Source organism: Aquarana catesbeiana, linkage group LG13 (genome assembly GCF_042186555.1).
Source record: "Aquarana catesbeiana isolate 2022-GZ linkage group LG13, ASM4218655v1, whole genome shotgun sequence".
NCBI lineage: Eukaryota > Metazoa > Chordata > Amphibia > Anura > Ranidae > Aquarana > Aquarana catesbeiana.
In genome coordinates this window covers 58,760,450-58,776,671 of record NC_133336.1, presented here as the reverse complement: position 1 = coordinate 58,776,671, position 16,222 = coordinate 58,760,450, and the positions used below count along the sequence as shown (strand labels likewise).

The 16,222-nt window shown below is 43.7% G+C and overlaps 1 protein-coding gene across 2 annotated transcripts in view; it reads left to right on the top strand.

Moving 5' to 3' along the window:
* PPP1R36 (protein phosphatase 1 regulatory subunit 36) overlaps window positions 1-16,020 on the top strand; it is a 73,923-nt gene extending 57,903 nt beyond the window's left edge. For both annotated transcript variants that reach the window (XM_073609521.1, XM_073609520.1), the window contains exon 10: window positions 13,578-16,020. In XM_073609521.1, coding sequence (XP_073465622.1) covers window positions 13,578-13,770 — 193 coding nt within the window. In that variant the 3' untranslated portion in view covers window positions 13,771-16,020. The remainder of the gene's footprint in view (window positions 1-13,577) is intronic.
* The last annotated feature ends 202 nt before the right edge of the window (window positions 16,021-16,222 follow it).

Here is a 16,222-nt window from a genome sequence, read left to right as displayed (position 1 = left end):
GTGGCATTTATGGAAAACTGGCTCTTTAACACGTATGACAAAGACTCCTTCTCCCCCATGTTTGCTGTGGAAAGGGCTCAGAGAGTCCCACCCAGGCCGCCTAAACCCGGAGAGCCTCCTAGACCGTTCCTATTTAAATTGCTTAACCACTTAAAGTGGAGTTCCACCCAAAAATGGAACTTCCACTTTTTGGATTCCTCCCCCCCTCCGGTGCCACATTTGGCACCTTTCAGGGGGGGAGGAGGGAGCAGATATCTGTATAATACAGGTATTTGCTCTCACTTCCTGGCATAGATCACCGCGGTGACCTATGCCACTTCTGGCGCCTACCCTCTCCTCCACCGCTGTGTTCTGTGAGACACAGAACACAGCAGGGACCAGAGAGGACGTGCAGCTTGACTCGCGCATGCGCAGTGGTGAACCAATAAGTGAAGCCACACGGCTTCGCTTCCTTATTCCCATACCGAGGATGGCGGCGGCAGCAGCCAAGAGCCGAAGGACGGATCGGCTTCGGCTGCCAACATCGCGGGCTGCCTAGACAGGTAAGTGTCCATATATTAAAAGTCAGCAGTATTTGTAGCTGCTGGCTTTTAATAATTTTTTTTCAACGAACCTCCGCTTTAAGGACCAAGCCCTCTTTTTGAGATTTGTTGTTTACAAGTTAAAAACTGTTTTTTTTGCTAGAAAATTACTTAAAACCCCCAAAAAGTATACATTTTTTTCTAACACCCTAGAGAATAAAATGGGAGTCGTTGCAATACTTTCTGTCACACCATATTTGCGTAGCGGTCTTACAAGCGCACTTTTTTTGGAAAAAATATTTTTTTTAATTAAAAAAATAAGACAACGGTAAAGTTAGCGCAATTTTTTTTTCATTTTGTGAAAGATAATGTTACGCCGAGTAAATTGATACCCAACATGTCACGCTTCAAAATTGTGCCCGCTCGTGGAATGGCAACAAACTTTTACCCTTAAAAATCTCCATAGGCGACGTTTAAAAAATTCTACAGATTGCATGTTTTGAGTTACATATTGAGTTTCTTATTTATTTTACCTTTTATTTTTTATTTTTACACTGTTCTTTTAAAAAAAAAAAATTGTGTCACTTTTATTCTATTACAAGGAATGTAAACATCCCTTGTAATAGAAAAAAAGCATGACAGGACCTCTTAAATATGAGATCTGGGGTCAAAAAGACCTCAGATCTCATATTTACACTAAAATGCAATAAAAAAACAAAAAAAAAAACAATTTGGCATTTACAAAGAAAAAAAAAAGGCCCTTTAAGAGCTATTGGTGTCGCTTCCACCCTGCAATGGTATGGGGATGGGTGGGGGCCATCTTCCCCTCACTCGTCTCCATGCCACTGACGTGAAAGGATCCGATCGCCTCCGCCGCTGGCGACTGCTCCAGTAAGTGGCAGAGGGCACCAGAACGCGGCCGGGGGGGGGCCCTCTCTCGCCGCCGATAAAAGTGATCTTGCGGCGAATCCGCCGCAGAGACCACTATTATCAGAAAGCAGACTGCCGGCCGAAGAAGAGCATACCGGGGTTATGGCCATAACAACGATATTCCTCTTCAAATTTAGGACGTATATCGGCGTCCTAACCATCCTGTAGGTGGTTAATTTCAAGGACCGGGATGCCATATTGTATCAGGCCAGAACCAGAGGAGCCCTTATGAAGATGCATAGCATTCGCATATCATTCTACCCTGATTTCTCCGCTGAATTTCAGCGCACAGGGCCAAATTTACTGAAGTTAAGAAGCGTCTCCGCAAATATTATGTTGCATATACTATGCTGTATCCTGCCAAGCTTAGAATCGCAGCAAACGGCGAGACGCAATTTTTTGATACCCCTGCTAATGCATCCAACTGGCTGGATCGTGTGAAGCACAACTTAAAAAAGCACCAGCGCCCATGGCTTAATTGTGTTTTCCCTTTTACTACTTGCTACTGCTGAATGGGGATACCCTAGGAGTAGATTTGAGCACATTGCCCCTTTTTTTTTGTTTTTTTTTTCTTTTCTCAATCCTTCCTTTCAGGCGGAGAGGAAGACATAAGTGGTTTGCACTACATCACACCAATGACTTGGATTCGCAAGTCCCTTTGGATCAGAGTTGAACTGGGACGTTGGGGCCCCTCCATAACATCGTCCTGTATGGACATGCTATATGTTACCGGGCTCCTTAATTGCTTAAGGGATGCAAAGACCTTTTTTTTCTTTTCCCGTTTTCGTTACCTAATGTTTTTCTTTTTTTTTTAACACCACTGACCCCTGCTGGTTGCAGGGTTTGATTTCATGGAACGTGAAGGGGCTGAGTGATGGAGTGAAACGGGTGGCATTTTTCTCTACGCTGAAGGCCCACAAACCTGCTGTGGTGTGCTTACAGGAAACACACTTACAAGCTAATTCTGTATCTACACTTAAAAGCCACAGCTATCCAACCCAATTACACTCCACCCACACAGCTTACTCGAGGGGTGTCAGCATACTCATATCTCATGCTGTCTGCTTTCAGTTACTGCACTCCCTGATAGATGATCCGGGACGGCACATTTTTTTACTATGCAAACTAGCAGGGTTGACATGTATTGTCGCAAATATCTATGTCCCTCCACCCTTCTCCTTTGACAGCCTGAAATGTCTAGCACAATTTATAGCCTCTAACTCCAACATCCCTATTTGGGTGTTGGGTGATTTTAACAATGTTATGGATAAGCAGATGGATACATTTTCACCCAGAGCTAGTGGCAATCCCCATCCGGGGGCCCCACCCCCTTTGCTCGATTCCTTGCAGAAATAGGCCTGCGAAATGTGTGTGGGGGGACCAGAATCCTAATGTGCGCTGCTTCTCATGCTACTCAGCGTCCTACAAATGCCTCTCTCGCATAGACCTATATCTGGGTAACAATTTGGCACATCAGCTGACTGACTTCGTGATGTATGCTCCACGCAACATCTCAGACCACTCTCTCCTATATGCTTGCGTAGCTATTTCTGCTAGCCAACAGCATATGATGTGGAAGGTCAACCCCTTCTGGTTTACAATTTTTCCAGAATCTGATCCCATTCCGAAAGCTCTCACAGAATTCCTGCACTTTAATCAGGGTACGACTAAATCTACGGTGGTTTGGGATGCCATGTAGGCTCATCTAAGGAGCTTAATTATCAGGCAGATTACCGCTATTAAAACTAAAACCAAAGAGTGGGAGAACCTGGCAATAAGTGAGGCCACCAAGGCAGAAGAGTCATGTGTTGCTGCCCCCACCTCAACATCTGAGCATAGATGGCATGAAGCGCAGGCCCTGTATCAACAGGTCTCCACTACTGCAGTGGAGAACGAGATTCTTCCTGCAGCAAAAATACTTTAACGAGGGGGAAAACACAGGACACTTGCTAACAATGATAGCTAAAGCCCAGCAGGGAATGATCCATATAGAGGTCATCCAAAATGTAGAGGGGGAAACAGTTGTTGACCAGACCCGAATTCCTGAAGTATTCTCACATTTCTTCCAGGATTTGTACACATCTAAAGTGCATTCCACACAGGAGAAGCTGGGTCATTTTTTAGACCAGTGCTCCCTTCCACGTATATCAAGGCAGGGTCTTGCTGCTCTTAACGACCCATTCACACTTGAGGAACTTTCTTTAGCAGTGGCACAGATGGACAATAATAAATCACCAGGTGCTGACGGCCTGCCCACAAAAACATACAGGAAATACGGGGAAACTCTTCCGCCCGCCCTGCTAGAAACCCCCAATCATGCCCTTCAGGATGATGGCTTACCGGCCTCTATGAATGAGGCTATCATAGTAGTTATCCCAAAGACTGGCAAGGACCCACTACATCCTGATTCTTATAGCCCTATCCCACTGCTCAACGCGGACGTCAAATTACTAGCACGGGCGTTAGCTACTAGATTGTGGCAGACTTGGTTCATAACGACCAGTCTGGCTTCATTTCTACCCGATCTACTGCGTTGAACATCCGCAGGTTGTTCCTAAACACTCAACTCCCCATAGATAACTTGGGCAACAGGACTATATTTGCCCATGACATTGCCAAAGCTTTTGACAGCGTGGAGTGGAACTATTTGTGGGAGGTTCTGTATCGATTCGGTCTAGATGACAGATTCATATCTTGGCTGTCCCAACAGCAAGGATAAGGATTAACGATACCTTGTCGGAGTCTTTTCCTCTGTTTCGTGGGACACGGCAGGGGTGCCCATTGTCACCCCTGTTGTTTGCCCTTGCATGGGAATCCCTGGCAGCCATGGTGCGAGCCTCCCCCCAACATGGAGGGTTTTTGTAGGGGACAGAGAGAGGACAAAATCTCCCTGTACACAGACAACACTCTGCTGTACCTGGGAGATACTGGGGACTCCTTCAGGGCAGTGATGCGCCTAATCGATCAGTTTGGGCAGTTATCGGGCTTTGCCATAAACTGGCACAAGTCGGCTCTTCTCCCACTGGACCCTCTTCTGGCATATCTGCCGGAAGCTGTATCTCACATACAGGTAGTCACTTCATTCAGATATTTGGGTATAGTGGTAACCGGAGACCCACGAGAATATATAACTTTGAATCTGAAACCAATACTTCAAAAGTTCCAACACAAATATACCAGTTGGTGTAGGTTACCGCTGTCAGTAACTGGATGTGTAAATCTCATAAAAATGATCTGGGCTCCGCAACTACTGTACATTTGCACAATACCCCGATCTGGATACCACAGTTTTGTTTCTGGCGTATAGACTCGCAGTTCAGGGCTCTTATCTGGAGAGGTGGAGTGACGCGCATTAAGCTTGCCTCTCTGCAACTTCCCAAAGATCAGGGTGGAATGGCTGTTTCGCACCCACAAATGTACTATTTTGCAGCCCAATTACAACACTTCACAGGTTGGGATCTTGCGACGGTTATAGACTCCTTGGTCCTGATACAGGCTACACTGCCCTATCCCATATGGAAATGGGTCTCCCTAGGGTCCCATTTAATTGTCCCACAGTTCAGCTGCTAATGAAAATCTGGAAAGGGGTCAAGAATACCCTGGTACTGACTGGGTTTCTCTGTCAAACGCTCATTTGGCAGAACCGCTTTTACACACAATTAGCTAAGGTTGCTAAACATCCAATCTGGGAAAGGGCGTTGATTAGAATGCTCAAGCAAGTGCTAAATTATTCTGCCCTAAAACCGTATCTTCAACTTCTGCGGGAATTCCCAGGAAAGGTCATCATTACCAATATATACAGCTACAGCATGCTATGCATGGCCAGTGTAGACAATCAAACTTGAAGCTAGTGGACTCCGCATTTCTGGAATCCATATATACTGACCCCAAGAAAAAAGGTATCATCTCTATAATTTATACCCATCTACTATCACATATACAAGCCCCTGACCTTTTACCCTGCAGGGAGGGGTGGGAGTGAGATGTTGGCCCCATTGATGGTGAACAGTGGGATCAGATTCTTGGTGTAGGGCCATTGATTTCGGTCTCTGCGGCACAGAGGCTTTCACACCTGTTTATATTGCACCAAGTATACCGTACACCTGTACAGCTACATAAGTGGGGTAGACGAGAGACTTCCATATGTCCAAAATGTCAGACTCATCCGGGTGACCTCATCCATATGCTCTGGAGATGCCCCAAGTTGGTGCGTTATTGGAACAGAATTGTCACCAAAATTAACAATGTATACCAGGTTCAGCTAGCGGTAGACCCGTTGACGTGTCTGTTGGGGAGACTCAATGAGGAACTGTACCCCTCTCCGGTGTACATTGCCCTCACAAGGCTCTTATACCTAGCTAGGAAGCTGATTGCTCGACTTTGGCTTTCGGCACAGGCCCCAAAGGACACACAGTGGATCCAAATGGTTAATATCATCCTCATCTGAGAAAAAAACACCTACCATCATAAGAAAACACCCAAAAAATTTATGAGCATCTGGCAGAGTTGGTTGAACTCCCCAGAGGTGGCACCCCCTCAGATGGCACTAGACAGATCACTGATGGGATAGGTGGTTTCCTGCACTGACTTCAGGTGACCATATGAGGCTATTGGTGACCTGTCAGAAGTGATTTGCCTTTTCTTTTCTTTTTCTTCTTTTCTGCTTGTTGTTCTGTTTGATTGTTTGCACTTTCCTTTCCAAGAGAGCTTGGAATTTAGGGCGTTATGCAATGCTTCTCAGTCACTTGCTAGATTAGTTGACTATACAGTTACTATCATTTATGTAATGCTATGAGAATTGAAACCCCTGTCTTTCATGGATTGTATGCCTTTGCAACTTCAATGCCTTGTGTTCTATTCAATAAAAATCTATTTTGTTGATTAAAAAAAAAAAAACAACCCAGAAGCAGCCGCTCCCTTGAATGCAGTGACACAAAACCTCCATGCCTTTTGAATATCAACAGCCTGTGTCACCCATTATAGAGAGCTCGCAGCTGGAACTACAGCTGTACATCTGATCGTTCTAAGCGTCCAGACGTTCATCAGTGAAGTCGACTGAAATCCCACCATTAGGACAGGACATGGCTGCTGTCCATGATGCTGCAGTGCTGAAAAGGAGGGCGCTCAGCAAGGACAGACATTAGAGGAAATCCTCTTTATGTGATGTCATCAGTGAGTAAATATTGGGATATGTAGTCCTGAGAATGAATGTAATTCACTTGAAGTGGATGGGAAGAAGCTGCAAATGCACACACACAGAAGACAGGAAGTAGGGAAAGTGACAGTTGGATGACAGGCAGAGATCACATCATGAGAAGTGATTTGTTTAGGAAAGGCAGTATTTTTAGGTCAAATCTTATTAATGGTATTGTAGGTTGTACAGTGATGATGTTATAACAGCAAGATATATTATGACGCTAGATACCCTTTAGGTTCCATTCACACCTGAGCAATTTTACTGGTGTTTTTCTTAACCTCTTTTGCAACTTTTTAGGCTGGGTTCACTTACGCAGGTTTCTCCGCATCCAATTCTCATGACAGGCGAGTGTGACCGGCTCTCAATGGAGCCGGTTCACACAGGTCCAGGGTGGCCGCGGAGTGGATTGCAAAAGGGGTCCTGTGCAAAAGGGGTCCTGTGCGTATTTGGGTCCAGTTCAGGTGCGAATTCAGGCAAAAATTCGGAACTGAATCGCACTTGAACCAGGTAAACAGACACGCACTGGACCCCAGGCACGAACCCGCGGATGCACATATGTGAACCCGGCCTAACAAGTGTTTTTAAAGCGTTTTAGAAGCGTATTACAAGCGTTTACAGCTTCAGGCATTTTTGTTTGGCCAATGAAACGCACTAGAGGGAGGAGAGGAAATTAGGGGTGGAGAGCTGCTGTTTGAGCAGAAAATTAGCAACAAAGTGCTCGCAAAACGCTCAAGTCAGGCATTTCTATTGAAGTCTATGAGGCCAAAAACACTTGTAATCTGCCAAAAAGAAGCTCATTGTACTTGCTTCAGGCGACAGAATGCTCAGATGTGAACAGGGGCCATTGAAATGAATGGGATTTGGCATGTTGATCGTTTTAGAGCTACAAGCTTTAAGAAGAAAATCGCTAAGGTGTGAACAGGGCCTTATAGCGGTATTGAACCCAAAAGTGAACATTTATTATATTGCAGCTTACCAATTCCTATATGTGATGGCTGCATTAGTTTTATTTTTTAGACTTTCTTTCTTCAATTTTCACTTGGTGATCTGGCCAGTACCTCTGTTGTTTTTCAAAAGCACAAGCTTTCCAGCAGAATGTATCAGTTTACAGGGATAAGACAAACCAATTGACACTGGTTCCCCATGATTAAGCTCCAGGGGGCAGAGCGAAACATGTTGGGGCGTGGCCTGGCCAGAGCCCAGGCTGAGACTACCACATACTTCCCTATTAGTGGAATTGCAGTGATGTGCGGCTTGAGGGACTTATCCTTCACTACATGTTGATGTTTGGACCCGAGATGAGCTCCGTTCCCGGCTGGCACTCCCAGAAGTTGGCAAATGATTGAGATCCTTTAGGAGCACGAGCGGCACCCACATTTATACATAGGTTAAAATGAGTTATTAAAATTATCAGCTTTTATTTATTCATGTAAAATCTTTATCCCAAAAGGGGAAAAAAAAATTGCTGTAAATAGAGCTGCCACCTTTTCTTCAATCAAACCCGAACACTTTAGCGGCGCACAGCAATAATTTTATTTTTTTGTATAAACTATACATATATTTTGCTAATAAATAACATTTCTAATCATATGAAGTTAATAACAAGAGTCCCCCTTTACATCAGAGTCCACAGAGTTCCCCTTTTACATCTGAACTCGCAGAGATCCCTTTCACTGTAAGGAGAGGACTCTGCAGACTCTGATGTAAGGGAGAACTCTGGGGACCCCAACATGAGGGATGCTCTGAGAACTCTGATGTAAGGGGGAACACTGCGGCCTCTGGTGTAAAGAGGAACTCTGATGTAAGGGGTGCTCTGAGAATCCTGATTTACCTTAGTATACTCATTTAGAGGCAGGAGAGAGAAGGGGGGAGACTTCAGTCACAGACAGGGATGGATGGTGAGCTCAATCACCCCTTGGCAGTCAGCACCTCTCATCCAGATGTATCTGAGACTGTTGGACCTCAAATTTCCAGCCCCTGCTTTTCTTTTCTGAGGCACAGCCCTAGGGATTGGAGTGTGGGCAGACACAGAGGGGTAGGGGTGGGAAGAAGAGGTGCAGATCGAGCCCCCTCTCCTCTCCTGTTTGTGTGTGTATTTGGGGGGGGATTGTTAGTGCTGGCTTTGGGCAGCATGAGAGAGAGTGTAACAGACACTCTCAGCTTAGACAACTGCAGCCAGAAACCCTGCTGGGAAGCCATAGTCCAGTCTGAATAATGTGTCCGGGTTTCAGGCAGTCTGAAACCCGGACACATGATTCCAAACCCGAACTGTCCGGGTGAATCCTGGACAGGTGGCAACCCTAGCTGTAAATGATTATAAAGTGTGAGCTTGAGTTTGGCTTCCGTTTGTCAGTGTATTGAACTCTGCCAATACATTTAACACTACCCTCCCCCCAGACTGACAATGCTGCTGTCTGCTGTGACTCCTGTGCTCATTCATGCAGAGCTATGTCTCATTAATACAGGATGTGTGTTACTGGCCAGATTGCCAGGTGAAAACCGAGGGAGAAAAGCTAAAGAAAAGAAAACTGACGCAGCTACCACATCTAATGATTTGTAAGCTGCAATATAATACATTTTTTGGTTTAATACCACTAAGAGTTATTGAGTTAAAATATCAGCAACTAACGGATTGCATTGTTTTCAATGATTCAGATGGCACTTAGACTTGAAAGAAGGAGCAGTAAAGCACAGCCATTGTGTAGTACTGCAAGGAAGAAAGCAGTGTATGCAATGATTATGACAGCTACCAAGTGCATCTACTATATAGCTGCATCATAGGCATGTGCACAGGGTGTGCCAGATGTGTCTGGGCACACCCTAATCACCCCTTATGGCACAGATTCCCCTGATATTTCACCAAAGCCTAACAGGGCTCATAAAACAAATGTAAAAAAATAAATTGGAAATAATAATAAAATAATAAAAATAAAAACTACTGACACCATCCACTGCCCCACTGACACCAATCTCTGCCCTACTGACAATGTCTGTTGCTCTACGGACACTGTCAGTATATAGTATATACATGTGCACACACAGGTTAATGTGTTTGAGCTTTGGGGTGCACACCCTAATGCAATAGGCTGCAGACACCTATGAGCTGCATACTATATAAAAAAGGCTTTAATGACCACACAAAAGAATGATTTAATGATTCAAGCTGATTTCTTTTACATTTTTATCTTAAAAACTCAAAGAAAAACTATACATAGCAAATATTACTAGAAAAGCCTTGTTTTGTATAGTGGCAATAGTTCTTTAATTGCAAGGGTAGGAAACCCTGGGGAGATGTTGGGCGGTAAATTTAGGTACATAAGGGCTCAATTAAGCTTGCAATGGGGCATGGTAAAAATAGATGGTTGGGACACATTTTTACCACCCCCTGGCCACCCACCTTAAACTGCAAAGTCATACTCCCTGTTACATTCTGTGTGCCATGCACACAGTTACAGCTTGGTGGTATGGTCTTTACAAGGTTAAAACAGATAGCGAGGAGTCAACGCCTCCGCACCACCTGTCAAATGCAAAGTCTGCTGCAAGTATAAACCTAGCCTTAGGGTGCCTGCAGTTTATTCAAGTTAGGCCTTGTTCACATGGCATCAACATTTGAGCAGTGTGTACGTACAGAAAGCAATGTGAACAAGGTCTTACTTTCTAATGTATTTCAGATGGAAAAGGTTATAGCTAGACCCTAAAAAAGGAAATTAATCTAAATTATGCTATTTCTGTAAATTATTTATTCAATGTGATGGACTCGGCCGGACAGAGGCTTTTGGAAGGGACTGAATGCTGGCCTCTTGCTTACTGATTATGGGCCCTGGATTTTGGGTGAACGGTGCTCTTTGTGAGCTGTATGCCTGGGGACCCTTGAGGTGGTGTTACTTTGGATTCAGGTCCATATCCCCCCAAGAGATACAGACTCTGGGAACCCTGTATATGCCATATTAAAAATAGTGACTGATTCATACTGTTGGGACACATACTGTTAGAAGATGTAGATGTCATCAACTCCGGCCACCTGTCTGTCTGTTATAATGTAAATAAGTCTAGTATGGCTTCTAAGAGTCTTTCACCCATTGTTGTTTGTGCTAATTAACCCTGCTATTGTATGAAGGAGTTCTGTGTTGATATTTATGATAATGTGTATTGTATAATCAGTGAGCTAGAAGACGGCAAGTCTAACTTGAAAGGTCATATCTCTGAGTCACCAAGTCTGGGTAAATGATTAACTAGCTCGTGTTAATTAGGTTTCTGGTTACAGTTTGTATTGTCAGCCTGCTGTATATATTTGTGTGTCATCTCAAATAAAACAGTCCATGTTCGGCAAACAAACGAGTATTGTCTTGTTGTGTTTGTTAGCGGTTGGAATATCTGATATCTATATTCAGACTGGGAGGAAGCGGTATATGAAGAAAGCACTCAAGCGGAGTGTGGGACGTTTCGTTACATTCACTTTTCCAGTATACAGAGCACTCCTTCTATACAGAGTTAAAATACAACCTTAAATATTTAAGATTCCTAATGTTCAACACTGTAATTACTTAAACCACCTTTGACATTAAAACATTATCAAAGTACATATATAAACCAATACGGAAACAAAAAAGCATTACACTTTACTTAGCTGCACAAATATAACCAGCCTCTTGATTCTAATTGTGTTTCTAAAGTGGATCTAAAGAACACATTCCAAGACCTGGAAGTCTTAAAGGAGAGGTTTAGGATTTAAATAAAAAAAACAATTATACTCACCTAGGTGGATGCAGCATTGATCTGATGCTGCATCTGTCCCCTGCTGGCTCTGTAGTGAGAACTGAGCGATCAAAGACCACTGATCGCTCAGTTCTCCCCCTCCGCTCTGAGCAGAGAGACAGAAAAGAATGATACCGGGATGCAGTGTTGCCAACCGTTGTTCGGGCAACTCTGATGGAGGCGGTGCCCGAGTGCGTCGTGTGATGTCCTGGTGCAAGGGAGCCAAGCAGAGCGGCCAGAGCCTCATGTGTGGGTCTGCAGGAAAGGAGCAAGGCAGGTTGGGAGCAGGACTGTCAGTGCTGTTTAGACTGGAGTGGACTGAAGGGATCAGCTGGCTTGGAGAGAGACTGTCACTGTGACTTAGGAGGGGACGTGTCGTGCCAGTGAGAAGTCAGCATCATCTGTGCTGCTGCACACTTTTGTCATTGTCAGAGAGTCAACTTCATGTGTGTGTGTGCCTTCCTATTCTAATTTCTTGCCCTCCTGTCCCTGAGCTACTTACTTACTGTATCGAAAATAAAATAAGAAATATGTTTTTTGCACTAATATCTACCTTAAATCACATTGCTAATTGCATATTGTACTTGTTTGTAGCCTAATCACTAAAATTTGCACTTAAAATTTTGTAATTTTTGGAAATGCCAGTAAAACCTTGGCTGTGCCAGGAAATTTTGGGTGCCGTGCCAGTAAATTTCAATCTCGTAGGTTGGCAACACTGCCGGGATGATGTAGGTGCAGGCATCATTCCTGTATAACCACTGAAACCCGAGGACGTACACTTGGGTGGGAAGTGGCCAAAAAATAAAAAAAACGATGTCCCCCGATGTGGATCCATCGTCAATCACGACGCCTGTCGATGGGCATGCTGGGCCGCTGACATTGCAGGGTGCGGTGCCACCAGGTGATGTCGCTAGGTGGCCCTACCCCTTAGTTATTTAAGTACTGTCAGATGGCGGAGCAGGCAGACGATGGGAGCTTTCTGTGCAAGCGGAGCTTTTTTTTTCTTTTTTCGTGGTGGGCATCGTTGTGATAGATCTACATCGGGGGACATTGTTTTTTCCCTTCAGTTCCTGTCCCATTGCCAAAACAGGAGGTGAAAGGAAAATTCTCAAAAGTGGGGGAATCCCTGGATCTCCACAGAACTAGTTTCCCCATTAGAAGATTTCCCCTCTATTGCTATTCTGGTGACAACCCATTTTTTTTTTCCATTTTCCTTCTCTGAGAAAAAATAGAGAGGGTGAATCTCCCTATTGGGGACACAGACAGTAGTAAAAACCTGACAGGTGTTCTAACCACTCTCCACTCTATCCAAAACTAAAATAAAAGTTTTGCCTTTAGTTATACTTTAACGTGTTATTAAACCCACAACAGTAAAATCAGTCTGTATATGCAGTAAAGCATGCTTGTTATACTCACTGTGGAACCTAAGGGGTTAATCCTCTGCATTGTGTAAAAAGGCTGTTTGATCGTGTCTTTTCTGATCCTCCCCTTTTTCCACTGTCCCCAATCCATCTCCTGATATAACAGAGCCCTGGGGGAAAGCTGCACATGCTTAGTTTGGTGTGTATTGCTAGGGTTTTTTTTTTTTCTTGGGAGGGTGCATGTGATCAGCACAGGGCCAATCAGCAATGCCAGACAGAAAGTCAAGAGTCATGCAGCCTCATAGGACAGTCAGAGGAGAATAAAAACCCCTCCTACAAGCTTTAACCAGACACTGATAGAAGTCACAAGACTGCTATATACTGCTGATGAGAAAATGTATTTAGCAGTTTATATTTACTAAAATAATTGTATTTCCATGTTCTGTGTACTGTGGGAGACCAGATATAGTGAATGCAAGGTCCTGAGTTTAATAACAGTTTAAGTCATTTGAAAGAAAGTTTTAGATTTAGCATAGTTACAGTATTTTCTATTCAGGATCAATAACAAATGATTTTTACTTGTTTAGAATTGTGCTTTTTCTGTAACCTCCTTAATTTTTATGCTGGCCTTTTGACAGCCTTTATAAAACAAGAAAGGAAATATTTGATGCTGACAAGGCAAAAACATGTTGGAATATGTGCTGGAAGTCAGGTCTGAGGACTGGTTTGTGAGCGTGTCAGCAATGTTAGAACAAGATATGACAAGATAACAGCCCATCTAAGCTGACTCTGCTTCTGTGTCTCTTCAAACAGGATCGGGATACTGGGAGAACCGATGAAACAGTTTAACCGCCACAGTCTACTGCCGATCGGTGACGAAGAGCAGGAGATGAATAACACGGCGTCCTTTCATTCTGGTCCTCACTCTCCCATCCGCCCTGCCACTGGACGTCACAGCCTGGTCTCTAGAGCTACGACTGAGGCCGCCTACTCTGACACCGAATAACAACTGTCATAGCGACCCATGTATTCATCAACTAAGGACAAGTGATTATTTACATCAGCGATGTTCACTGGACAGCTGGGTTAACCCAGTGTTGGCATACTATCCGTTAACCAAAAAAATGTAAAATGACAATATATACAGTATATGTAGTAATGTGGGAACTAGGGATCACCAGCCAGCCGCAGTTTGTAAAAGCAAACAGTCTTTATTGTCCACTCAAAAACAATTAAAATAGCTTCCTTCAGCAAAACCAAAGAAAACATTATAGTATAATGGAAATTACATGTTGGCTCACCTCCAGTACACCAATCCCACATCAGGGTTTAGGGTTCCTGTCTGCCGCAAAGGCTGCAAGAGTTCAGCAAACAGCGTGTCAGTTGCCAGACAGTACCCACTTACTTATAGATTGTAAGCGCTAACGAGCAGGGCCCTCTGAGTCCTCCTGTATTGTAACCGTACTGTCTGCGCTCATGTTGTAAAGCGCTGCGCATATTGTTGGCGCTATATAAATCCTGTATAATAATAGTAATAATAATAGCTGTGCACAACTAAACTCTGCCTCACAGACACCTGGTGGCTGTTTCCTGTTCCTTTTTAGGACTCTCCTGCAGATAGGTTAACCATTTTGGGGCCAAAGTCCCTGTAATCAAGGATGGGGGCTCTTTCCCACCCCTCACTCCCACGCCAATCCTGAGATAAAACTGACAAGCATTCTATGCATTTAAAAACACATCCACCCTTTTTTTCGAAGCATGCTATTACATTGGCGAGAATGAGATCCTGTGCAAATCTACTCTACATTTTCACAACTCCTACTGTAAAGAACTCTTTCTGTATATGGAGGATAAACCTCTTTTCCACCAGGCACAAAGAGCCCCCCTAGTCTTTTGCAATGATCTTTAGGCTGATCTGCAGGCAAACAACACAGGTCAGTTATATATCAGGGAGCTTGTTTTAATGGCCAACATTGAAAGGAGAAGCAGCAAAGTGATGGGCTCATCCGTCTGTCATTCTGCTCTCTCCTTCTATCAGCACGGTCCTTATTATACAAGGACGCTGCAGCACAACTGCATCTATGTGCTGCTTCTCTCTTTCCCAATTTGAACTCTGCCATACAAGGGATTGCAGAAGGTTGTCACCAGGTTAAATTCAGATATTCGCACTGCTTGCATTAAAAAAAAAACATCAAGATATATTATTGAACACACATTTATGTCTTTTATATTGAATGGATAAAACAAGAAGCTTTCATTGACATACTTAGCACTTTCATGCATATGCATATATGCAGATTCACTTAAGTGGGTCTTCATCCGTTATGTTTGTGCTGTCACAGACAGCTCTGGGTCTTATACTAATGATCAGGAGTCGGGCAGACCGGCTCTCAATCACATTATTGCTGTGGTATCCTGTGATTAGCTATCACAGTGATCAATCACTGTGCAGCCTGCCCCTGTACTCCTTCTCCTCTTGAATGGAGAAAAAGATACATTGTAGAATCCTTGCTAGAGGAGCAGTTTATAAACAAAAATGCATGTGAACAAAATTAAGATAAAATAGCTAGGGTTAGATTTAGGTCAGGGTTAGGGTCAAGGTCAGGGTCAAAGGTCAGGGACAGTGTGTTTTAGTTAGGATTAAAAAAATAAAAAAAGCTTTTTTTTTAGTTGGTATCGGAATTCCGCTCAAGCTTGGCTTGCATACACACGGTCACACAAAAGTTCTCTGAACTGTCGACCGTCAAGAACGCGGTGATGTACAACACTACGACGAGCAGAGAAAATGAAGATCAATGCTTCCAAGCATGCGTCAAATTGTTTCCGAGCATGCGTAGGAATTTTGCGCGTCGGACTTTGTACAGATGATCGCATTTTCGGATAGGAACTTTTTCCGACCGAAAAATTGAGAACCTGCTCCCAATCTTTTGCTGGTGGGAATTCCACCAACAAAAGTCCAATGGAGCATACACACGGTCGCATTTTCCGACCAAAAGCTCTCATTGGTCTTTTGCTGGCTGAATTTCCAATCGTGTGTACGCGGCATACATTTCCAAAAATGATTTTTTTATTTTTATTATTTTGGGGCAGATTTTTTTTTTCTAAAAATAACAATTTGTATATATCCATTACCATTTACCACAAAAATGGTAATGGACAAAAAGATCGGAATTGGAATGAATTGGGCTCTTCCAGCACTTAAAGTGATTGAAGGTTTTGAATTTTTTCCCTAAAATAATAAACATGTTATACTTGCCTGCTCTGTGCAATAGACACACATGGCACGGCTCAGACCCGCCCCTCACTCGATCGTAGTTGCGATCATATGTACAGTTTTACTAATACGTGTCAAAGTTGCAAAACTAACTTCGTGTACTAGGATTTGTTTTACCTTTGTCATGAATGGGTTAACAGGCCCAAGCAAGAGCTGTACAATGTTAGAGTTTACATACACTGAG